Source organism: Dipteris shenzhenensis, chromosome 17 (assembly GCF_047967505.1).
Source record: "Dipteris shenzhenensis isolate YYH24624 ecotype China chromosome 17, Dip_SZ_1.0, whole genome shotgun sequence".
Taxonomy (NCBI): Eukaryota; Viridiplantae; Streptophyta; class Polypodiopsida; order Gleicheniales; family Dipteridaceae; genus Dipteris; species Dipteris shenzhenensis.
Genome location: NC_141612.1, coordinates 28,446,959 through 28,472,763, shown reverse-complemented (window position 1 = coordinate 28,472,763; position 25,805 = coordinate 28,446,959). Strand labels below are relative to the sequence as shown.

Below are 25,805 nucleotides of genomic sequence, written 5' to 3'. Positions count from 1 at the left end.
ACCATCCAACTTGTCTTCCTGTGAAAGACCACCGAACTGGAAGTCATTCTGATTTTGCTGGGCCATATTCGAGAAAGAGATTTAAGCAGATACAAAACTGAATTCCCTTACTGGGAATGAAATGCACAACTCCCAAAAACACAGCCAAGCAGCGGCTGTAAATGCAACTCAGATTTCTGTACTTGCACTGTCAGAAATCTGTCCAAGCATCAAAAAACTCTCCAGAATCTGCCAAAAGTGCTGCAAAACACTTCAAGAAAGGCAGTATGAAGTGAAATCTCCAAAAATTGCTCTCCCAACACAAAAGCCCCAAAATAGGCCCGAAATTGCAACCAGAAAGGGGCAAATTGATCAAAAGCCCCAAATGTTGCAAGAATTGAGCTCTGTCTGCAAAAGCCTCAAATTTCACTGCCAAAGTGCAGTGTAATTACAAAATCCCCAAATTTCTACAAGAAATTGTATTGTAGAATCAAAAGCCCCAAATTTCGAGCTTGAAATTGCAACCAGAAAGGGGCAAAAGCTCAGAAAGCCCCAAATTTTGCAATTTCAGCATAAAGCCCCAAATTTCAGACCAAATCTGCAATGTTTGCTCCAAGTGCAGCCCCAAATTTCTTCCAAAAAACTGAGCCAAACAATGGCTATATGCAAACAATGCCAACCAAAAAACTAACTGCTCAAGTGCCTGCAGAAATAAAAATCTGCACAGAAGGCCTGCAACAGAAGTGTACGGACACTTTCAATCTTCAATGAGCTGACAGTACGGAACTATCAGTGTATGGTCTTGTACGAAATTTGTACGTTGTACGGATGACTGCACGAAATGTACGGAGTACGAACGACTAGAGCTGTACGGAGTACGGACGACGGCGCCACACATGTTGCAGGTCTGTACGGTGCAGGAACTGTACGGCGCAGATCTGTACGGCGGTACGGACGACGTTGGTACGTACGGGGCTGTACAGCGATGAGCTGTACAGCCGTACAGTCGCACGGTACTTCGAGTCTGCAGGTATGGAAGGTACGGATGCACTTCGAAACTGCAGGTACGAAAGGTACGGATGCAGCAGGAGCAGTACAGTAGGTACGGATGTGCAGATACCAAGTACGGATTCCGTACAGTCGTACGGAATGTACGGGCGAGGTGTAGCAGCAGGAGCGTGGGCTGTAGGCTGGAGCTGAATGGGGAAGAAGCAGGGAGCGGGATCAATTGCTCTGATATCAAATGTGAGAGAGTGCGGAGAGAGAGAGAGCAAGAGAGTGAGAGCTGGAGAGCTGAAAGCTTGAGAGCTGAGTTGCAATAGAAGAGTGTAAAGAGTACAACTGAAAGTGTGAGAGATAAGGTTTTGTCCTAGTGACAAAACCTTAGTAGTCACTAACCATAGTTAGTGAACTAACTGCAGTTAGGGGGAAAAACCTCTTAAAGAGGGAAAAGTGCCCCTAACTAGCTTATTAAATAACATTGGTCACTGCTGAATTATATCTATAATTCTAACACAAAAGTCTCCTCATAATTTATGCCCTTCTTCTGTGCATAGCCTTTGGCAACCGGCCTTGCCTTGTACCTGTCAATAGACCCAGGTGGCTTCCTTTTCACCTTGAAAACCCACTTGGTACCAATGGCATGCTTACCTGGTGGCAAATCCACATCCCAAGTTTGATTTTTCTCTATGGACTGCAATTCATTGTGCATGGCATGCATCCAATGGACATTATCCTTTGCTTCTTCAAAAGAGTCAGGTTCCTCTTCATCAAGAAGAGTCCCTGCATAAGTTGTCTCAATTGAAAGAGCCCCCTCTGCGTGCCTTACTGCACTACGAGTCCTGCCAGGCAATGGGGCCTCAAGCTTGCCCTCCCTGAGAGTCTGTAGCAACCAATTCGGGACTGTTTTGGCTACGTGTATCTCTTGAATCTCTTGCGTGACAACTTCATCCACACCCTGTGGAGGTACAAATTCACCTAGTGGCTGAATCGGGGCATGTGGATCAGGAGGAGGTTGCTGTAAATTCTGATTTTCAGCATGAACCTTAAGGGGGAAAATGCTATAGGAAGCAACCCCTCAAAAACATCATCTGAAGAAGCTGGAATCTGAAATTCAGCATGTGTATGTGCTGAATTCTCTGAAAATATAACATCTCTACTAACAAAAATCTTGCATGAAGCGGGATTGTAGAGACAGTAGCCTTTGCTTTGTGCACTATACCCAACAAAAATGCATTTAAATGCCTTATTTGCCAACTTATGTCCAAACTCCACAGGCACGTGAGCATATGCAACACAACCAAAAACTCTGAAGTGATCCACTGAAGGCTTTCTCCCATGCCATGCCTCATAGGGAGTGATGTCTTCAAAGCCTTTGTGGGAGCCCGATTCAAAAGATAGTTGGCACACATGAGGTCTTCAAGCCAAACCTGTGAGGCAACTTTTTACTGGTAAGCATGAATCTATCCATCTCCATAAGAGTGCGATTCTTGCGCTCAGCTTTGCCATTTTGTTGAGGTGTAAGCCTCACTGTAAGCTGATGTGTGATGGCTTTCTCCTTAAAAAATGCCTCAAACTCATGAGACATATACTCCCCCCCTCTATCTGTGCGAAGTGTCTACACCTTGAGTCTTGTCTCATTCTCAACTATAGCCACAAAGTGTTTGAAATGCATAAACACTTCTGATTTTACCTTAAGACCATAGACCCAAGTGTAGCTGGTGAAGTCATCTATGAATGTAACATAATAAAGATAACCCCGAAAAGCATGTGTCCTCATGGGATTGCAGACATCACTATGAATAAGCTGTAATTTACGTGTAGCTTTCGCTGCACCATCCTTCTTGAAAGGAAACGAGGTACCGGCAAGAACAGTTGAAGCATTGCTGAAATCCGATGCCATAAAGGACGATAATGAGCTCCCAAACCGTATTTGCTAGCAGCCATAGAAAAGGATAAAAGAGTGCCATCATCCTGAAGTACATCTGCCACATAAGAAATGCCTTTGAAAGAGAGAAAATAAGAACGTCTGGGTTCTTGTATGGCCAAAGAAGGGTGGAATACTTTAGACCAATAAATGTTCTCAGCCCTCAAAGAATTTCCCGACAAAGAATCCCGGCCATTCCATTCCAAGTGGGATAAAATATGTTTCCAATCAAGAAGCAGACGAGAGACCAAAGGGCAGCCTCTGATCTTGCCTTGGATAGAGCCAAATAGGAAATCCCACTGGATAGGCTGCCAATGCCCAAAAACAGAAGTATCAATATGTAATAAAAGAGAGCGGATCATGAAAGCCCAAGGCTGACTAGAGCTCTCTCTACACACACACTTGCTCTCACACACACTTCCTACACACACGCACACACATACACACACACACACACATCTCTCTCTCTCACACACACGTACTCTACACACACACACACACACACACACATTTTTTGGGTGGAATCTTTGATTGATTATATTATATGAGTAGCAACCTCAAAACAAGGTGCTACAATTACATCAACTGAAAATTTCAGTATATGCCAAAAAAACCTCATGATCTATGCAGCGGGTCTGCAAGCAATCAAAGAAAGATTGCTGCAGAGAACGCCTAAAAAAGCCAAACAGAGAGAAAGTAGGATTACTAAAGACTTTATAATTCCTATATCTCCATAAAGTCCATAGTGCTCAGTAGCGAACCCAAATGAAGAAAAGATGAAACTCCGATCTGGATGGATGAAACCCAAATAGCCAGAAGAACTTCCCAAACGGAACAGATGGGAATCTTGCTCGCAAGCGTTGTCGAAGTAGATCAAAAAGTTCACGAGAGCACGGACAATGCCAAAACAAGTGAGGCACAGTCTCCGATGAAGCAGAACATTTGTGGCAAAGTGCAGGAGCAATGTGTCGATGAGCTAATAGCTGTCCAGATGGAAACACTCCCAAAAGAACTCGCCAAAAGAAAACCTGTTGCCGAAGCGGTACTTTATAGGCCCAAAGTTGCTATAATCTTTTCCTCCACCACTTGGCTGGGCGATGCATTCGCCAAACAGAATCACCTCTCTCTGAAACCCAAGGTTGAGGCAAAAGGATTTTATACAATGTAGGTACAGTAATATGAGATAGCCTCAAAGGACGAGAAGAGGACCTTGGAGAAGTCAAAATCCAATCTTCCAGCCGGTCCTGGAGTTCCAAAGGAGGAATCGGAACAAAAGGCGAAAGCATAGAAGTAATTTGTCGCCACAAAGGACGATAATGAGAGCCCAATGCATATGTAGTGGCTGCTAGAGAAAAGGGGAGCACAGTACCAGCATCATCTATAACATCAGCAATCGAGGTGATGCCTTTAAACGAGACAAAGTAGGAACGTCGAGGCTCCTGTAAAGCCAAGGGAGGCTGAAAGACTTTCGACTAGTGAATGCTTTCAGCTCTCAAAGAATTCCCAAGCAAAGATTGCCGTCCATTCCATTCCAGATGAGAAAGAACATACTTCCAGTCAAGAAGCAAGCGGGAGACAAAAGGGCAGCTAGGCAAAGTTCCATCAGTGCAGCCAAAAAAGAAATCCCAGTGATCAAGTTGCCAATGACCAAACGCAGAAATACTGATATGAGTGACCAGAGTCCTAATCATAAGAGCCCAAGGCTGATCACCTTGCAGAAATTGCAGCAACATTTTCCCCCTGTGGGCAAGAATATGCACATGAATATCCGTGATGTTCAATCCACCATGCATCTTGGGAGAACAAATGTGATGCATCGAAAGCAGCTTGAGACTTTTTCTGCCATGTTTGGATCGCCAGAAGATTTCCATAAAGACAGACATGAAAGATGTAAGATTTGCCTTAGTGAACAAGATCAATGGCAAGTAAAATTGAATATATGCCACAAGGATGGACTGCACTATTCGAAGATGAACGTGGAAAGGCTAGGTTGCCACTTTCCAATACTCAAGCTTTTTCCGAAGCTTAGCCAAAACCCAATCAGTTTGTTGTCGGCGAGTGAGTTCCCACCCCAAAGGGTAACCAAGATGACGAACAAATTGAGTGGGTGGAATGATATCCCCGAGCCATAATAGACTATGCTAGTCTTTGGAATGCAAAGGTAGCAGCTTAGATTTCTGAAAATTAACATGAAGACCAGCTGCCAAACCATAAGCAGAGAGGGCCTGCATCAAGGCACCAAGATCATGGGACGTATTCTTCGGGGTAAAGAAAGAATCATCAGCATAAGCTTGAGCGCGCGCGCGCGCACACACACACACACACCCCTCTCACACACACACACACACACACAATCCTTAGCTTAGATTTCTGAAAATTAACATGAAGACCAGCTGCCAAACCATAAATAGAGAGGGCCTGCATCAAGGCACCAAGATCATGGGACGTATTCTTCGGGGTAAAGAAAGAATCATCAGCATAAGCTTGAGCGCACGCGCACGCGCACACACACACACACACCCCCCTCACACACACACACCCCCCCCCCTCACACACACAGAGACACACAAACACACACACACAATCCCTAGGATTGAATTGTCTGTTTCATTAGTCTTCCTATATTCATGTTTTCAGATCAATACTTCATTTCGTTGGCGTTAACCCTCGTGACCATTGGATTACTGATTCTATTTTGATCATCATTGTAATTGTGGATTGTTTTGGCAGGTGCAGCTGGGAGTCTTACTTCCCCTGAAAGGTGATCCTGTTGCAGAATGTGGAACTCATCCTATTGCAGTCTATGAGGGATTTAATACAATTGGTCGAAGTGATTTGCAAGTTGCAAGCAAACAAGTTAGTCGCAAACACATTAGTGTCCATGCATCTGCAGATGGTTCATTTCTGATTATTGTGGTAACCATGTCAAACTTGCCTTCTTTGCATTTAAAAAAAAGGAAGCCTGCAGCAGATCCCAAGGATCATCTTTATTAGCATAGATGTAATGTTAATGAAAAACTAAAATACCAACAAAAGAAGGATGCATGATGTAATTTTTTATATCAGATAGTTATCACAAAGCAGAATCAATGTGGTCTTGTATCTAAAGCTCTATGACATCATCAGTGATTAAAGGAAGCAATCTCATCTAGGAAAGCATAGTTGACCAAGAAACGAACCCATTTAGTGTTGTAATGCATTTGTTGAAGTGAGGTGCGGTCTTCTCATCAGCTAAAGCATCCGTCACCAAATGCAGATGAAGGGGATGTTCAACAGCACTGTGTTCAGTGGCAAATAAGTTGATGATCTAGTCTTTATATGGTGCATGTGCAGTGAGAGTTGTGTTGGAGAGACAACTCCTGACCTATGAGTCCTCTCGAATGAGGAGGACGTGGAGGATTGTAACCTGTAGTAGGATGTGGGACCAGAGAGAGGCCACATGGGCAGATCCAAAGCCTGCCATGTGGGCAGACATGAGTGAACCTGAATCCTGCCATGGAGGCAGTGTACAGAGCTGCTGTCAACATGCCCTGCAGAGGGTAGCAAATCAATACATCATCTATATGGTTGCAAGACAGGAGGTACTGGGCCATTCAGAGGCTAGTGTCAGGTCGGCAGAAGTAGGTACAGATGGTTAGAGCAGACACATGGTGCAACATGTGGAGCAACAGGTCTATGGCTGCTCAGGGCTATCCACAGGCCGTCCGGAACACAATTATAAGACTGCAGGATTGGTTGGGAGGCTGTAGACATCAGTTGGTTTAGTGCAGGATTTGGTCGGGCCTGTGGGCAACTGCCACATGGCAATCCAATTGGTTGAGAACTGCAGACTAGTTGGAATCATCCGAAGGAGCCTTAGCATTTGCTGTGTTCAAAGCAGCAGGGTGGTCCAGGGATTCAGCAACACCGATCCCATGGGTGGCTGCAGTTCCAGCAGCATAGAGGTCCAGGATCCGGAGATTGGAGGATCACTCAGCCTACAGGCCTTCATCAGGAAGAGAAGCAGCAAAAAGGCATCATTATAGCCATCCCACTGAAGCTCTTGCTGAGCATGTAGGCTGACAGAAGATTGAAGGTGCCAGGGGAGGTAGAAGACAGCTTTGTGAGGTGCCAGGGGTCCATATCTAGGCAGTACCTTAGCTGCTAGATGGTGGCACATGGAGCATGCTTTTGTATTAGGTTTTTTCCATCTTTGGAGCAATCTACATCATGCGTTTTGCTGTTCTACTCTACTGTGTACTGTTCAAGATGTGTGTTTGTGTCTATCTCTTTATACACTTATGTGCACAAAGGAAAGAGGTGAGATTCTATTACATTGTGTGATTCCTGGACTATATATCTGTACATTGTTCCACTCAGCGGGAGTGTTGTGGATATAGCAAGCAACCTCCACACTACTCACTATGATTGTCTGGTAATTCTTTTGCCAGTTTGCTGTCTCCTCCCTTATGGATTGGCACAATCCTATTGAGCATTCTGGAGGGAACCCTTCTTCTAGAGCCATATTCATAGGCCTAGTAAGCATTTTCTTTGTCTTCTCGCCTTCCCATGTCAACATTTCTGCTACTAGCCCTTGCGTGTCTAGATCTTTCCTGTTAGATAGCTCCTTAGTTATATTTGCGTTGATGCTTTGATAGTGTAGATGTATTTGATTTTCTCTTCTCCATCTCTTTCATAAAGACTTTTGACAAACCGTATCATTTCTTCCCATTGAGCTTTCCTCTCTTGAGGTTTGTTGCCATGCAATTTCTGAAAGAACTTCCAAAGATTTTGTTTCATCTCTTCAAAGCTCTCAAGCTGCTTGCTTTTGAGAAATATTCTTTTCTTATTCCTTACTATCTATTTTTATGTTTGTGCTTTGTCTTCTTTCTCTGTCGTGTTTGCTGTTTTCTAGGTTCTATTTGCATCCTTACAATCCTGGTCATACCAGTGATTACATGGCATTCCTGCACCACTTCTCTTAAGCACTTTTGGGCTGTTGACAGCAGCATATCTGTTATGTATTTGCTCATATCTTGACCATGTAGATGGCATTTGCCCATGTGCCATTGCTGCCTCTATCTCCCTTTCGTAGATATGAGCCTTTTTCTAATCCATTCTTAACCTAGGATGTGTGATAATTTTCTGTTTTTTCACAGCATTACTTGTCCCCCTTATGCCCATAGACATTGCCCTGTCGTCAGACTCAATATACTCTTCCCCAAGATTGATATATTCAATCATGTGTTTTGCATGCGGGTTTGTGATCACATAGTAAACTACGCTTGATCCTTGAGCTGTCTTGCATGTATAGCCCTCCGTGTTTTGGAAGTTTGATGTGCCATTACAGATTTGCAGCCCAAAGCATCCACATAGTGTGAGGAGTTGTCTTCCCATATGAGTGATTTCCCCCTCATCTTTTGATGTCCTTTTCCATCCTCTTCTTTCTTCATTGTCCTCTTCCACTTTCTCCATCCATATGGGGTCTCTCCCTCGATTATTATGATGCCTTGCATTGATCCTAATCGTGCATTGAAATCTTCTGCAAGAATAATTGCATTATCCTTAGAGAATATATCTAATCCTTCCCTAAATGCATGAAGGGGCTCTCTCGGTATATGTGGCTATTATTTTTGTAAATAGGTGATTGTGGGGTTACAAAATAGCAAGTTGCCAATCTGATATTCCCTTCCCTTACCATTGTTTCTATCCACATATTGTTTATGTGGATTGCCTTTTACAACTTTTGCTGTTTTTCCCATGTCAACCGGATGTAACATGCTGTTCCACCAAATCCTCACCCTTCTATGTGTGTTTGGGAATTCCACATTGATGTTTTTGAGAACCCTTGAATTTCTAGGGATTCATTTCCCTCATGCTCCCAAGTTTCCAAAATTATAAGTATGGAGGAGGGGGATACTTTTTGTGACTACCTCACCAAAGCGAAGGTGTGAGAGATCAACTCGGAGCAATTGGTCATAAGGTGGACCAAATTTAGTTGCGAATGCTTGTCTCAATATGTTGTTGAAGAGCTTGAGAAACTTTTTATCCAGCATTACTGCGACAAGCTTGGACATATCAGTGCAGCTCTATTCTTTGGGAGCGGTATGTGGTCGATGTATGCGAGTAGAGTGGAGAGGCGTGCAGTGTACTCAGGTTTAAGGTTGTCGTCAAAATGTATGCCGTGAGTGGTGTCGTGGTGTGCACAGTGAGCCGTGGGATGGATATGTGCACTATTTTCACTTCTCTACGTCATAGGCAGGGTGCGCGGGTGTGCAGGGTTCCGAGGCTTTTTGTCACCTAGAGATATATCCGTGTCGATGTCATTGTAGTATATGTGTTTGCCGAAAAAACAGTGCTAATTATATTACTTCGAGAGCAAGATACAAAAGGTCAGCTTGTAGCTGACGGGCTGCGTGCACAAATCGGACACAGCCCAAAAAGGTACAAAATAAATCACTATCTCACGGAGGGATAAGGCGAGTGTGAATGAACAGCCAATGGGGTGGTGAGTAGCACCACCGAAGGCCCTGCGAAGTCTGCTCGAAGAAGAGGCCCTGTGTGTCCCAAGCCCGGAGGAAGCGTCTCCGCTTCTCCTGGCCGGCCCGGGAATCTCCCTGAATCTGGTCCCACTGGCCTCTGAGTGTATGAATAATCTCACTCCAGATATCCGTCATGATCTGGGCAGTCGATAAGGAGGTGCCACCGAGGATCTGCGCGCAACGCGAGGTCCAAATGTGCCATCCTGCGATGCTGCTAATAATCTCCCAGACTGGCTGCCTCTCTTGAACTCCTGTATCAGCCTCTGCTAGGTGCTGCGGGATACCCTCGAGCGGCCCCCACGTCCCCTGTGTGATAAGGAAAGTGGGGTCCTGCTGGCAAGCCTCGAATAAGTGATGAAAACCAGGTGCTGTGCTGCACCAACAGAATGCGCCCCAAGTGATCAAACCTAGCTCCGGTGCTGCGCGAGTAAGAATCCCGAAAGTCCACCTCCACACTTCCTGGGCGCGAGTGCAGCTCCACAGGCAGTGTTTAGGTGACTCCTCGTCCTCGTGGCAGATCTGACAGCATCCGTCCTGGCCTATCTTCCGCAACCAGCTCCCCACTGGAAGACCTTTGTGGGCAAGAAGCCACAGGAAGTAGGAGATCTTCCGCGGCCGCCAGCACTCCCACAAGGCCTTCTAGAAGGCCTGCAAAAAGAACCTGGAAATACCCTGTGCATACCAGTTGGGCCGCTGGGTGGGGGGGCGGCTCTGCATCCTCCCAAGAACTCGCCTGCCCAGAGTCGTGCTGTAGGCAAAGAAGGAGGTCGGCCCCTGTCCTGTCACAATCTCTGGCCAACTCCACTCTCCTGGGTCCCAATCAAGCTCTGACAAGGCCCGCCCCTCCCAGAGCCAGAGTCGCCAAAGCTGCATTTGATCCTGCTCAATGCTAGGATCGGTACGCCAGACCTTCCCAAAAAGGCCTACAACTCGAACCCTCTGCCATGGGAGTAGAGGGTCGATGAGCGCATCCTCTCTCCTGAGTCGTCCATCCCCCATAACCGCGAAGAAGGAAGTAGAGGAGTCGTCTATACGTCCTGCGACCACCAGTGGGATGCCACGGGGGGTGAACTGTCCCAGCCAACGAACGTCACCAGGCATGAGGATCTGAGGCTCAGGTGGAACCAACCAATCAGCTGGGATCGCGCCGTCGATCTCTATGTGTCTCGCCTGGGCTCCCCGTGCACCTCCAGCTGCGTCTGCGAGATCAGCCGTCTCTAGATGTCTGTACGTGTCCCTCCAAACTCGAAGGGACCAGGCTGGCCCCCTCATCCAACCCTCCCACCTGATATGTGATCTCTCCCCCAACTGAAGACCCTCAGCATCTCTGACCTGATCGTTCCAAATAAGCGGTTGGCGATCGATCTCCTCCTGGCAGCTAGGCGGGGACTGAATGAGACTGAGACGGAGTCGCCTCCAAACCATGAGGAGGCTACGAATGAGTGGGGAACGGGGCTGAGTGAGCGGGGCGGAAGTGAAGATCCACTTGAGGGACGGTAACCACTCTCCACCTCGGCGCGGGACACAAGAACCGACCTCCTGCTGAAGTAGCATCTTCCACGTCTGCCCCCCCGGGGTCAAACCACGGATGACTAGCTTGCCTAACAAGGCCTGACTTTGAAGCTCTGGATCGATGACCCCCAGGCCACCCTCAGCCTGCGGAAGAATGACTGTCTGCCAAGCAACCCTGGCTCTGGTATCTCTGAGGCCATCCTCACCGGACCAAAGGAAGTTCCGAACCAGCCTCCTGAGCTGTGCCACACTGGATCTCGAGAAACACCAACAAGACGCCACATACCAAGCCGTGGCTAGGAGGATCTGGTTGACTACCAGGGCACGACTTGCAAGGGAAAGCTTAGCAGTGCTCCAGAAAGCCAGCTTCCGTCGGATGGAATCTAGCACCGGGAGAAACTGCTGAGCTGGCGTGATGTCCAGGCCGACCTGAAAACCAAGATATCTAGCTGTCTGTCCCCGTGGGATCCACCTGAAACCCAAAAACCTCCCCCACTGAGAACTTGCCCCGGGGTCTGTGAGAAAACCAACTGATTTGTTCCAGTTGATTTTCGCACCAGCAGCCAAGCAGAAGACCTCCAAGGCCATCCTCAGCCTCTCCAGCATCATCTCATCGTCCTGGACAAACAGGGCTGTGTCATCCGCGTACTCCGAATCCAAGAGCTCCGTGTCCTCCCGGAGTGGAAGGCGAACACCCCTGATCCCTGTAGACCTCGCCCGAAGGTAGTAAGTCATAGCCTCGGCGAAGAAGAGAAACAGGTAAGGAGCAAGGGGGCAGCCCTGACGCACTGATCTCTCCAAGCTAAAGCGCTCACCCATCCTGCCTCCAATGATGACTCTGCTAGAGGCTGTCCTGTACAAAGCTGAAATACCCTGAATCCTACCTGCTGGGAAACCTAGCCGCTCCAGAGTCCCCTCCAGAAAGGACCAGTCCACTCGATCGTAGGCCTTCTCAAAGTCGAGAAGTAGGATGGCAAGGTGTAGTATATGTGTAGCTTAGGACCTCGGGTCATATTTCGGCTGATACTACCATCAATGCAAGATCTGCTTCCCTGCATGGGTAACTGTATTTCAGAGCCATACATGCCCTTTGAAGCCCCCTCTTAGGTCCAATCTGGTACGCTGCCCCTAGATTGATGAACCTTTGTGCTCGAGAAACAATGGGCATCCAACTGCTCACTAGGATCAATCTGCGGTGTTTGGATTCCCACACTGGCAATCATCTAACCCATCCAGATCTCCCGCAGCTGATCAAACAATAGCTGCAACAGAACACAAGGAAACCCCCTTTGGATCTGCCAGGTCATGACGTCCAAATAAAATACATATTGATAATCATAATGCCACCTGAGTCAGCGGTGGGAACAACTCCTCGCAGCTCGAGGTCCTGCTTTAAAGCTTGCCTTGATCAAAGACTCCTTCGTATCCTGCACCTGTCTGTTGGCAGGTCCCGCTGCCACAAATAAGCAAGCAATCCTCCATCTGGAGCCAGAAAGCTTGCTGGTAGTGCTAACTGCCTCATGCTACTAGAAGGTTGGAACAATTGATGTGACGGCCGCAGAACCTTCCTTTTGCGCACTGGTCCCCTCACTAATCCTTTCAGGAAACTATCGCCAATAAGGACCTTTCTGGCCACAACGGTTACATATACATGAGGCCTTCAATTCTTCCCTTTCCTTAGGTGTCAACTTCTTGCTTAGCGGACAAAGCCTCAGAGTGACGGTCATAGGTACGATCTACAAATCTCTCCTCTTGGTCGAGTACCATCGCGACCAATTCTCCCTAGTCAATGTATTCATCCTTCCACTGGTTATCAAGGGCGAATGCAGCATACTGAGAAGATAGTTGGCCAAGCAATGTTATGGCCATGTCCTCGAATGATATTTGCTTCCCCGCCTGGAGGATCTCTTGCTGAAGTTCTTGTAACTTTGTTGATGTGCTTCTGCATCGACGTAGACTTCATGGATCGTACAATCTCATTGGACTTCCAAAGAGACCCTTTTCATTGGAGAGGTTCGATTGTACAAGGATGCCAAATGCTCCCAGATACTTTTGGCCACCGTCATATGCTTCACATGATTAGTGACATGAGGAGTATAGTTTAGGAATATGAACGACCTTACCCTCACATTAACATGGTCCCACAGCTGAGACAGGGTCTTGGCCTCCTCTGTGTAGGATCCCTAGGTTGGATGCAAGGGGATCAGGCTTGTCAGCTCCTACCAATATGAAGTCTGCCAAATCATACGATTGCAGCATGGACACGCTGGACACCATAATTGGGGCCATTCAATTTGATCGGGCAGGTGGGTAAAACTGGAAATTTCGCCTTGCTCTTAGCAATCTTAGCTAGTGTGGACATGTTGGAGTGAAGAGAGAATCGAACTGGAAGAGAGAGTGGAGGGGAAAGAAGAAAGAGAAGGGAAGTGGCGGAAAAAGGCGAGGAGAGGGCTGAAGAAGATGATGAAGAGGCTCGGAGCCTAAGTACCTTCACACCTTTGCTGTCCCGACCCTTGAGAACTCCTTCGAATCTGACAACACCCTTCAAATAATCCATGCCTTCGACTTGTACGGTCCACATATCTACGCATTCCTTCTCAAGAACACCTCCGAACAGCAGCCCTGAACCTCCTCTCAGTTTGCTGGCTCAACACTCCCTCCACATCTCAGGTCTCTAGCCAACTGTGGCTTTGATACTATGTGAGAAGTGCAGTAGATCTAGACAGAAATGGAGAGAGAGAGAGAGAGAGAGAGAGAGAGAGAGCAAACCACACAAACAGAATTGGAGAGGAGAGAAAGAGACAAGAGACACTGCAAGGGATCTCAGGACGAAACCCCACAACTGCTGGGGGAAAACCTATGCTCAACATTGCACAAAAGGTGCTCCAAGAGATGCTACAAGTGAGGGAAGGGGGGCCTACATAGCAGCCACCCCCCCAATCGGCTGGTTAGGCTGGTCATATGGGCCAACCATTGTCATAGGTAGGCCAACCCCCCTCTAGCACATGAGGGCTGGCACACAGCCCAATAAAGGGGCTGATCCCCTGTCCCAAGCAGCCTGGCTGAGGGCTCCACAGGGCCGACTAGGCTGCCTCAGCCTCGTGCTTCATGTCACCCTGTCCTACAGAGTCCAACCAGGCAAGCTAGGTGGCTGACCAGCAGGTCAGCCCACCTTTGCCTACAAATAGGCTCGTGGGGGGCTGGAAAATTGCAGGTATGCTGCCCCAAAGGTGGCCACACAGGCCCACCCCAATGGCCTGACATAGGCGATTCCAAGAGAGCTGCCACGCGGCACAAAGACTACACTTGGCCAGCTCATAGCCTGTCCGCATGCCTCCATGGCCGGTGTGTCATCATGGGCTGCCAAGGTGGCAAGCTGCCCTACTCTATACTACCCTCACAAGGGGGCGGGCAAGCAAGGCCCTCTCTCTCTACCTAACCTAACCATGTGACATTAGGAGATGTTGACCCCCAACATCAGTACATTTGCTCCTTCCCCCTTCTTTATGACTTGGGGATCGATGGCTTGGCTCTCTCTTTCGGGGCTTTCAGGTCTTTTATGAGAGGCATGACTGTTCTTGGGCTCTTTCGATGTGACGGCATTTAGTTGAGTCGTGCTCTCTGGATGATGTTCCCTTTTCCTGGAGAGCCAGATGTACAGAGGCCTTGGATGGGTCCTAGGTCCACCCTTCTCACACATTGGCCATTATCTGGATAGATACTATACATACGCTGATGGCCATTTGGGTGAGCAAGTAGGAGACTTCATGGGCAGCCTCTGCTAGGGGGGTTATTTTTCTTAGGGAATGGAGGGCCCCCCCCCCCCTTTTTCTCGGAGTCCACAGCAGGGTTGAGATGGCACTTTCAGCCTCGGCCTTGGTTTCTCTCTTGTTCACTCCGAGGAGTTGGTTATTATCCCTTTTACAGTGTTCATTTACATGCTTGCATGATGTATTTCTGCTTTGAGCTTGCTCTTGTGGGTTTTTTTCATACTTAATAGAAGTCCTTTTCTTGCAACGCCCCCCCCAAAAAAAAGACATTATAACAATATGACCAGGCTCAAAACTGAGGCGGAAGCTCGGAGACAGTAGTAGACAGGTCAACAGCACCAATATCCAGATTGTAGCTCATAAAAGGCTGCGACTGTAATGCAGCAAGGCGACTCTGCAGAAAAATGATAACTGCAGCAAAACTCACCTATGTGTTTTTAAAGGTGAGGGGATAGCAAAGTGTCTTCTCACCTTAAGAGCACTTGTAAACGTCTCTTCCGAAGGTCTCTCTATGCAAGAGCTTTGAACACTAGCCCTTTCCAGTTGGCTGCCATTTTGGCACAGAGCAGACAATGCATATTTCATTCTCTTTCAGCAGTGCTTCTAGTGCGCCCATTCTTCAGTAGGCGGCCATAACAACAGCAGCCAGGCAGAGCAAGCTCTCCTCTCTTGGCGCACAGCCCTAACAATGTGCACGTGCAGCAGCTTCACCTCTGCAGTAGGAACAGCGGAGGGGGGATCTTCTTGAGTGGAGGTACGAGTAGTAGTGCATCTCTGCTCAGTGCATTAGCTCACGGCAGCATAGAGCTGAGAATCCTGCTCAGCAGCATAGAGCAAAACATAGCCCCTCTTGGCGGCGCCCTCAAACACCTACAGGAGGTTCCAAACGATCAGTGCTGCCCTTACCATTTTTAAGCAACAGAAGCACTCCAGCTGCTTCTGCAAACGGCATCTACAGAGCGAGAGACAGCTCGATTGGTGCTAGGATGGTCGCAAAATTAGCCTTGGTGATGGCAAACCTGCTAAACAAAAGGTGAAGATCATGGTTCAAATTTCACGCCTTTTGGGGTGTCAAGTTCATTCCTCACGTCTGGCATGTATGCAGCACCAATGCAAGGTGTTTTTGTTCATCCTGGGTGTGATGTAAGGTGATAAGTTTTGAAATTATTGCAGCATAGTAGAAGAATACTGTGCCGCACTCCATCTTCAAAAGCACTAGCAGCTGTTGGAGAGAGTGAGAGGGAGATAATGTGGCATGCCAAGTACAGGAGATAATGTGGCATGCCAAGTACAGTGCTTGGAATGCAAGTGGTTTCTAGTATCTTCATAAAGAAAATTTAGTTTTTGATTCGTGCCAATTTCAGCTTCCTCCTTAATATGTGAACTACAGATGAGAGAGGCGCAAGATAGGACACAATTTGACAAGAACGCAAGAACACGAATATCAGACCTGAGTGGACCTATATAGACTAGGTGTTCAGGGGAGGGCCTAGTACGTGCTTTTAGTAGATGGTTATTCTAGAAAGATACAAATCTTCCTTCTCAAGCACAAGTTTGAAGCATTCAGATACTTTTTAAAACTTGGTCAAGAAGCAGACTGGTTTTAATTTATATGTTTTAAAAAAAACTTGGTCAAGAAGCAGACTGGTAAGAATATCAAGGTTACACTGCTAGATTGAGAGGGCAAGTTGTTTAACTCTCAATTTCACAGATATTGAAAACATTTTGGCATTCACAGCTTATAACAGCTCATAGCCCCTAGCAAACTGAAGTTGTTGAGAGGTGGAACTCCACAAAAGCAAAATTTAAATGTTTGCCAAAGTTGAAGCAGTTAATACAGCACTAAAAAGATGTCCAATATGTGCACTCTACAACCAGACTCCTGAAGAAAACTCTTATTGTCTCATCTTCAGATTTTTGGGTGTACAAATTATGCTCATATACCAAAGGGAATAGGAGAATTAGATGTAAATCATGCTAATGCATTTTATAGGATATTGAGAAATTGAAAAGGCGCCTGCTCTTCCACAAATCCACCTGTCTTATTAGGTCACCAGCTTCGCTTGAGGACACTTGTCGTAGCAGGTCACTAGCTTTGCTTGGAGTCGCCTGTCTTAGCACGTCACCAACTTCACTTGGGGTCTCTACAATGTCATGTAACCAGATGTGTGGGACTGAGCCCCCTGAATGGTGTCTGCTTGTCTTTTGCCCCTTTTGGACAGATCTTTGAGTAGGTGTGCTGCAGTAGTCACCTGATGCAACTAATATTTCAGGTGTCTTATCATAAGACCTGCAGGCAGTTCACACTTTTGCACTAGGAGGTGAATCAAGGTATATTGGAGAGACCAGCTGCATTCGTTCAATCTTTCTATACCTGATCATCTTTGCCATAGTCTGTGCTATTTTTCCAAAAACCCATTTGGAGCAGGTTCTTCCTCTTGTATCATCACTTGCGGATGTGGCACTTGGAAGATGAGGGCTAGAGTCTCATCAGCGGATACCTTTTTGTAGAGGCAACATTGTTGTGGTGTCAACAATGGGCTTCAAGAAATGGGCGAGTTGGCGAAGGCTGGTGGAGGCCTGGGTCAACGAGCAGTTTTGAAACATCAGCAATGATCTTTCCTGCACCTTGCAAAGCTTGCAGCTCTTGCAGGCACCTGGTGCTCCTATGGATGGTGGCTCATATGCTATTGAATTGAGCAACTAGTCAAACAATAGCATGGCAACAAATTTTCTTTAGGGAGCAGATTGCCTAGATGCAACTTTTTGTCTTTGCATGTTTGACTCAAAGTTTTGGTTTTTTGAGAAGGTTAACAAGAATTTCTTCCATTTCTACCTTATTAAGGGCAAAAGATTTCTGAGAAAGAAGATACTTTTTCCTGTCTTTTTATTTCATTGTATGTGGCAGGAAGGTCAGAATCCAGTTGTTGTGAGGACAAAAACTGAAAGGCATGAATTGACATCTCAGAGAAAAGCTGTTTTACACATTGGGGATGTAATTGAGCTACTCCCTGGAAAACATCCTTTCAAACTGATGGCACTTCCTCATGAGGCCTCAGATATGGAAAGAATAATGGAAGAAAACAGTCTTTCGCTAAAAAGAAAGAGGCAGGAAATTGAAGATGAATCATTGGCGAGGGCTTTGCAGGTCAGTGTTCTTTGACTCTGGAACTGAGAAGTGTTACTCATCCCCTTTTGGATTGATCTTTCTTTTTGCAGTTAGAATTTAAGTGACCTGAAGAGCTTTTTGATTGTGAGATTAATAGGCTGTTGAGGATGAACGGGCAAGGGATGACATTGAACATAATCCTGAGGCTGAACAGAAAGTTGATGGCAATTTGGAAATTCAGACTCAGAACCGGCCCACATCTAGAGTGAACAGTAAATCGGATGGTCAAACATGCAGCAAGGGGTACTATGCCAGGACTTTTCAGCTTCTACGTGTTCGAGGGTTGCCAAATTGGGCAAATGCAGGATGCGTAGGCATTCAAGATGTCATCAAGGTATTATTTAAAATTTGATAGTTGCATTGTATATTGCTCATGCCTATTTGTTCTACAACATGTTGAAAGTGTGTCGAAAGTGATTGCTATGACATGGAAGATACCATAAATGCTGGTTTCCAACTATTTGGGAGTCCTTTCCCTGAATTATGCATTGCTTTTATTTTGGAAGTAGAGGGTCTATCAGTTCTACTAGATGCTGGACAAATAACAATTGGGATTACTGTCATTCTTTTTGCAAGCTGTATAAATAGATTGGTGCTGTGTTACTATAGAACTATCTTTGTCTTGCGTCTAAATTTTTGCAATCAATACAACAGGATATTTTCCGTAATTCTGCTTGTGCTTTGAAACACTTAAGCAATACAGGATTTCTCTTAAGGAGTAATGAAAGCTGCTTCTTGTCAACATCTTCCTACACTAAGACTGTCATTGAGCAGCGGACAGGATGCAATTATAGTTTACAAAGTAGACTTTGATTATTGTGAGGATCAAGGCAGGGAGAGCTGCAGGCATACCTAGAGAGCAGCGGATCTGCAGGTTATGCTCACTAGAGATGGTTGAGACACAAGAGCACTTCTTATGTGTTTGCCCAACCTATTGTGAGATTCGGGGACGATATCATTGCCTCTTTCAGGAGGGGCATGGCTTTCGCCCACTCTCCTGACTGATCCATCCATGACTAGGTCTACGTTGGGCTCTCTGTGATCGAGATGCGACGACACAGAGAGACGCTACTACTACAGATCAGACAGCAACCTGCTTTGACAGTGCCACAAGATGCTGAGACAGCCCCATCGCAGTGACACACCACAGACTTCTATGCATTTGAGTCAGCTTGGGGCCACAGAGTGGTGTAGTAGTAGTCAGCAAACGTGCGGGCAACATGGATCTGTTAGAAAGGTCACCTACAAATCTGTAAGCCCCCATATGAGGAGAGCATGGGGGGGGCGGGGTTGAACCTGGTGCCTGAGGGATGGCCATATGGGCAGCAAGATGGCTGCCATGGGGGCAGAGATCAAAGAGAAAAAGATCAAGTACCTGGAGCTCCAAAGGCTGCATCAGATGGCGCCTTTGTGCAGGGGAGATGGCAGGGGCAGCATGCCTTGGATCTGCCCTGGCAAGAGGATTCTGATGAGCAGCAAGATGGCGGGGTTGTCCTGGGTACAGCAGTGGCGGTACAGAGCAGCAGCGTCGTTCGGCTATTGGCTGACTGGTTGGGCTGGTTGGAGCCAGCCAACCAGGTCAGATTAGGGCAGACCAAGTGGGCTCAGGCCTGCAGGGAAGTACAGGTGCCCTAGTTTTGTGGGCCAACATGCCCTTGTTTTGAGCCCCATAAGGGGCACATTATATAGGCTAGAGGGGCCAGGATGACCGACTAGCAGGTTGGCTATTTTAGGCCTGCTGGGTCGGTTGGTTGGCCAGCCCTCTAGGCCTATAAAAGAGAGGGCCTTGTGCCCTCATACATCATCTTTGGAGCAGCCTTTGAGTTGCAGAAAGGAGCAACACCAGCACCAACAGTTGGGCCTCATTCTGGAGGTGAACTTGGCTGGAGACCTACAGACTTAGCTCACTCATTGGCAGCCCACCGAGGCTGGTTTGCAGACAGCAAGGTGGAAGGGATTGAGACAGAGAGTCTACATACGCTCGAGGTGGAGCATGCGGGCTGGAGTCTAGAGATATCTGGCAGATAGTAGAAGTAACTTGTGGTAAGATCAAAGGACCACGCTCTGATGGGACTTTGGATCTATCTCTTTTGTATTGTGTCCATAGCTTTGGACGGAAATATATATTCTTTTGGTAGCTTCTATATCTGGCTGGCTCGTTGTCTATTGATGAGTCTGCACATCTATTTGATGCACATAAGTTTAAAAAGTTTGTGATTCCATACCCCACACACACTGTATGAGCTCCTGGGCTATTCTACCAGTCTTCCGCTGTGCGTACCCTCTGTTGGTCGATTTCTAACATGGTATTAGACCCCAAGTAGGAGGCTCATAGGTGTGGGAGCCTGAAGGCAGGCTTGCTGAAGGACGACCCTGATTCAAAAGCGCTTGGGAATCGACTTCCACGACTGGAGGACAGTGCCCTTGCGAGAAGGAGGGTGACTCAGGTTTAGTCAGGTGCGTAAGGAGTTCTGGTCTATAGAAGGTTGAGTTTGTTCAACTTTGCTGTGTGGTTTAGCAATAGAGATGTCGATTTCAGAAGCCTCTTCAGCCCCTTCTCTCCCTTCCTCCTCCCCTAGTTTTCTTTCTTTTACCATCCCTAACTTTGGAGAGTCTGGGAAACTGGATGGGACAAATTACCCTATCGAGAAGGTGAAGATCCGGAGTCATTTAGTGGCTCGGAAGTTGTGGAAACTGACAATGGGAGTCAAGGCAAAGCCGGAGGATATGGTGGACAACAAGGAGGAGATACTCATACTAGTAGATGGAGAGGAGCTCGAAGCTTTGGAAGATAGAGATGCCCACGCAATGGGCATTAATAATAGGGACTATAGCCGACTTTGTGCTTTCTCACATCCAGATGACCGACGTGTCATTAGAGGCGTGGGCCATTCTGAAGGATTTGCACGAGACAGATAACACATCAGAGAAGGGTGGTAAGGGATCAACTAGCATCGATTGGTTAGAAGGTGGACTCGTGCCAGTTGGCCTTGATGGTACTGAGGAGGCTACCTTGAAGTTTCAAAAGCTTTGTTACGACTGTGACAGCAGGACAAAGGACCAAACCTGTGACTTTTGAGGAGTTGGGTCCATTACTGCTCCAAGAAGAAGCTAGGGAGAAGCTCTACAACAACGACAAAGATGACAAGGCGTTGCTCGCAAAGGATTATGCTGGCAAAGGGAAGGGCAAGCCTAACGGTGGCAAGTCCAAGAAGGATGATTCTGATGACGAGGACACTTCCAACAAGAGGAAGCAGAAGAAGTGCTTCTATTGTGACACGCGAGGCCATTTTGCGAAGGATTAAAGAAAGAAGGCGGCGGAAGGAGTCTGACTTAGATTCAGAGGGTAACACAAAAGCCAAAGCTTGTGTGATAGTTGAAGAACTGCTCTTGGTGACATCTCCATGCGTTTCTGAGGTCAGATATGCTGATCGAGAAGCCACAGTGAAGATGTGTGACATTGAGATGTGGGTCGACGAGGAGTCCGAAACCTTTGTGAAGGTGAAGGACAGCATGGAGTGCTTGGAATCGTCTAGGTGCGTCACTGTTGATACTACACGAGGATGGATTCCATGAAGTGCCCTAGGGTTTCATGTTCAGATGGTTGCTGTAATTCAGAAGGGGACAGCACAGGATTGGACAGGTTTTTGGTATGTGTCTCGATGAGGTGCATGGTTTGCTTTCAGAGCAAGCACACAGGCAGTATGATGATCTGGTATGTACTTAATATTCTTAATTTGAGCCTTTATAGCATGCTGTCTAGAGAATCTACTCTTCATATGTCTCAAGTAATGCGAGATTTGAAGCAATGGGCCTTCTTTGAAGGCAGAAGGGAAAGTGTGGGTGCTTCTTCAAATCTCGAACACAGATTGCTGGAAGGTGATGAACAAGGTGTACTGAAGCCTGAAGAGTACCTGGTTGAGAGCTCAGTGAGAGTTTGTGGTCCAGGTTATCTGGAGATATTCTTGGGATTTCATTTCTCGAGATGGTTGTTTTGTTGCAGATTTAGCCAAAGGAAGGACGGGTTGAGACAGACCCTCATAACATGGTGCCTGGAAGACTCCAAGTTGCTCACTCATTATGAGGGGAAGATCGTGGCATTTGGATTGCTCGAGTTTGAATGTAGAAACATGATTGAAGGTGGTGGTGCCAGGAGGTGCTACAAGAGATGGACCTGTGTACACCAGGATGGTGTGTGGAAGCAGGATCAGACCTGGTGGAGCAGGAGCCATTGGATGAAAAGCCAGGAAAAGATTTTGACATTGAAATGTTCCAAAGGACTACGACCAGGGATTACTGGAGCATCGTCATCGACGTGTTGGCATTGGGTCGAGATGTGTCGGTGATGTTAAAAAGGTCACCTCCCCATCTGTAAGCCCCCATATGAGGAGAGCGGGGGGGGGGGGGGGGGGTTGAACCTGGTGCGTGAGGGATGGCCACATGGGCAGCAAGATGGCTGCCATGGGGGCAGAGATCAAATAGAAAAAGATCCAAGTATGCAGAGAGAGAAGCCTGAACTGTAGAGAGAGAAAGTGTCTGTTGTAGAGAGAGAAGCTTGGTAGAGGAGAGAGAAAGTTTGCTGCATCACCAAGAGGGAGGCTGGCTGCACCAAGATGGGGGAGGGAAGAAGGCTGCTGCACCAAGGAGGGAGGAGGGATAGAAATTTGAAGTGGGATTTGTGTGGAATGAGGGAGGGGAGGCCCTTCTTTTATAGGCCCAATCCACCATCTGCCAAAAATGGCAAGTTTGTGGGGGCTGGACTGTCCCAAGTTGGCAACTTTTCCAGCCCACCAATGGTGGGCTGGCCCCCACATTTGCCCCCCTCTTTCTTTCCACTTATTGCCGAGTGGCTTGGCCAGCTGGCCCTGCTGCCAGCTTAGCCTGCAACTTGCCACGTGTCACATAAAAATCCTAAAAATTAAACTTGTCAAAATTGAATTCTGACTTCACTGACGGATTCCTAGACATTGATGAAAGTCATTTTTGAGTTTGATTGACCTCAGCTAAGAGGTTTATTCTTTTGCCGTCTTATCTTGTATCTCCATGCCTCTTGTCATGTTTCTTGGCTCACACCCAAGGCCCTGAGAACATTCTCTTGGATGGTTGCTAGGTCGTTTTGCAATCTGTGCATTTGATTGGTCCCAAAAATGGGCACTTAGGTGAGGTGTGATTTTCTGATGTCCCTCTCATTGAGAGGGCATCACTCTTGTGGGTCTCACTAATAAACATAACCCCAAGCAAGGGGTTCTTCAAATGCTTGACCTAATGTCCATGATCTAATTGAACTGGAAGAAAGCATTCACCTTCTTTTGAAAAGCATGTTAATCATAAGTATTTTGAAATAAATAGAAATTCAAAAGAAAAATTGCCAGGCAAGTGGATACGGGTTTGAAGAAGAGTGACACCACATGAGGGGATCATTCAGTGAGTGCAGTTAATTCGGATGGGTCTTCCACTCGTCCAACAGCTTCATCATATCAACTTAGTTCCTTTAGGGAGCCTAGTGAGCTGATCCGCTTTATCAGGGGAGCATACAGTTTTCACAATCATTTGTGATGGGTCTTCCATTAAGGAGACATCTCAGACCCATCAATAGTTACTGTAGATGAGCCTCCTTGAGGGGGTTGTCTAGTTCCCACAATAAGTTCTCCTGGGGCTTTCTCCCAAGGGGATACGCCAGTTGCAACATGCAATTTGGATGGGTCTTCCACCCATCAGGCCTCTCCATCAGCTACATTCAGTTCCTATGGGTCTTCCACCCGTTGAGCTTAGTTGGCCACTTCAGTTCCAGTCGGCATGACTCACATTTCACCTTCTCATCAGGAGTTTTCAGGACTAGGGGGCTCAGTTTCCAGCCCCATTGACCGTGAAACTCAGCAGCAGGAGGCATCTCAAGAGTCCCCTAGAGTAGTTTTAGGCCTAGTAGGAGGGAGTATCCTCACATAAGAAGTTGTGGGTATAGCTATCAACAGCACAGAGGTTGATGATTCATCGGAACAGCACAGAGGTTGATGATTCATCGGTAGTCAATGAGGATAGTCATGCAGTTTCCTCCCGGTTCCCTTTCCTCAGTTCAGGAGGGACATGGCAGTTGCCTTGGCATCCATTGCCCCTCAGCATTGCCATTCTATGAAGATAGTCAGACAGTGTCAAACCATAGTTCCCCTTCTCAGTTCTTTAGGGAGGCAGCAGGTGTAGTACTAGTCAGTAGAGAGGCTGACTGCTTTACCATTATTGTCATCAAATCTCGAGCCACCAACAATAGTAGTGACGAGTGTCTTCATCGTTAGTTCCATTGGTGTGGGCAGCAGATAGGTTGATTCATGTGAGATGTGCTCCAGTCGGGTCCCTCAGAGAGAGGGAGAGAGGCATAGAGTGAGGGAGGGAATGCTTATCAGGCTTCACCATCTCTCAGTTCCATTGGGACACAGCCACAGTTTTCACAGCTCCGGGCATCACTCAATTTCTTTGCGAGGCATTTACATCCACAGTTACAGATTCTAGGAGCTGGCATAGTTTTTTCCCTCAGCAGCAGCAGTAGTTATCACTCTAGTAGAGGAGATAGTGTATTCCAAATTTCTCTCGTATCAGTCATGCAGATAGTAGTACCTTAGTTTCTAGAAGCACATTTAAGTATTCTGGACTTTCCAAGCATTCATTTCTGGTTCTCTAGGTGCAATGGCTTTGTCACCACCCCAACAGATCGTGGAGTATCACTAGTAGTTCTATGTGGGTAGATCTTCCGTAGTGGGGAGTGTGCATGCCAGCAGTTGGTAGCTACTATCATGCCATTAGCCTTCCAGCGTCGAGTGCCTCCGCATTAGCAGACCAGTCAGCACACAAAAGTTCACGATGATAGCATGCAATTCATTTTCCCAGGAGCCTATTAAAGTGCCATACCAACATTTGATCATGAGTTCGTAGTAGTAGCATGGTGGGATGATTGGACACAACAGTTTGGTTTCTAGTCTTAGCGGTGGTTCTCAAGAGTTTTTATTGAGGCATTGCGTTATCATAGCAGAGCATTCATTTCTCAACTTTTTGGAGCAGTGCTGAATCAATACTAGTGCCAGACTATTATTCCCCATTTCTTTGGGAGGACAGGCAAGTTTCGAGCAGTAGTCACTGGTCATCATGACCACATTTGCTTGGCAGGTTCATTCAGTCCCTCAACATCTACTGCCATCTAGAATTTAAGCAGGAGGGAACGCCACATTTTTCCCTGCACTAGGGTGCATTGTGAAACACATTCAGACCCAAGATATTTTGTTGTATGCCGTTGCCCCTTTGTGAGCCCTAGTCCAGGGACGAGTCAGGCATGAACTATGTTGGTTCTTCTAGTCCCACCCACCACATTCACAGGTTACGGCGGAGCAGTTCGGGTCGCAAAGGCAAAGTGTTGCAAGGTATCCACCTAGCAACAAGTTCAGTAGAGGGAATGTCACATGCACCAGTGCAACCTTTTGATGACCTTTTAGCAACCCATTTAAGAGGCAGCTAATGCTGACCAGGTTAGGTCAGTTGGCGAGAAACCCAGTCGGTCGATTGACCCGACCAGCAGGTCGGTCAACCTAGACTGCCAGTCGGGCAGCCTAGTCGGCTATTTTGCGCCTATTTAAGGGGCTTCTCCAGCCTTTGTTGGGTATTCAGTTCCAGCCCCTTCCAGACTTGTTCCGGCTTCCTTGCAACACCCTTACAGGACCAAAGACAGCAGCGAATCTGCCTCCAAGAGATCGTGATTCCTAGCAGCCTCTACTTGCAGCACACATGCAGACTTGGATAGCAGCAAGGTCAAGATTTGGGCAGTCTGTTTCAGCAACAGCTGGTGCTCCCGCACTTGCAGTTAAGGGGAGTTTCCCAGCTCAGTTTTGTGTGCCGATTCGGCACTCATGTACAAACAATAGTTAGAGCATTTATGCTAGAACCAT

At 47.0% G+C, this 25,805-nt stretch overlaps 1 protein-coding gene across 1 annotated transcript in view; it reads left to right on the top strand.

Moving 5' to 3' along the window:
* TDP1 (tyrosyl-DNA phosphodiesterase-like protein) overlaps positions 1-25,805 on the top strand; it is a 172,896-nt gene that overhangs the window by 14,430 nt on the left and 132,661 nt on the right. Inside the window, 3 exon segments of the mRNA XM_087388793.1 lie at positions 5,636-5,821; positions 17,617-17,856; positions 17,975-18,211. Of these exon segments, the coding sequence (XP_087244919.1) occupies positions 5,636-5,821; positions 17,617-17,856; positions 17,975-18,211 (663 nt within the window).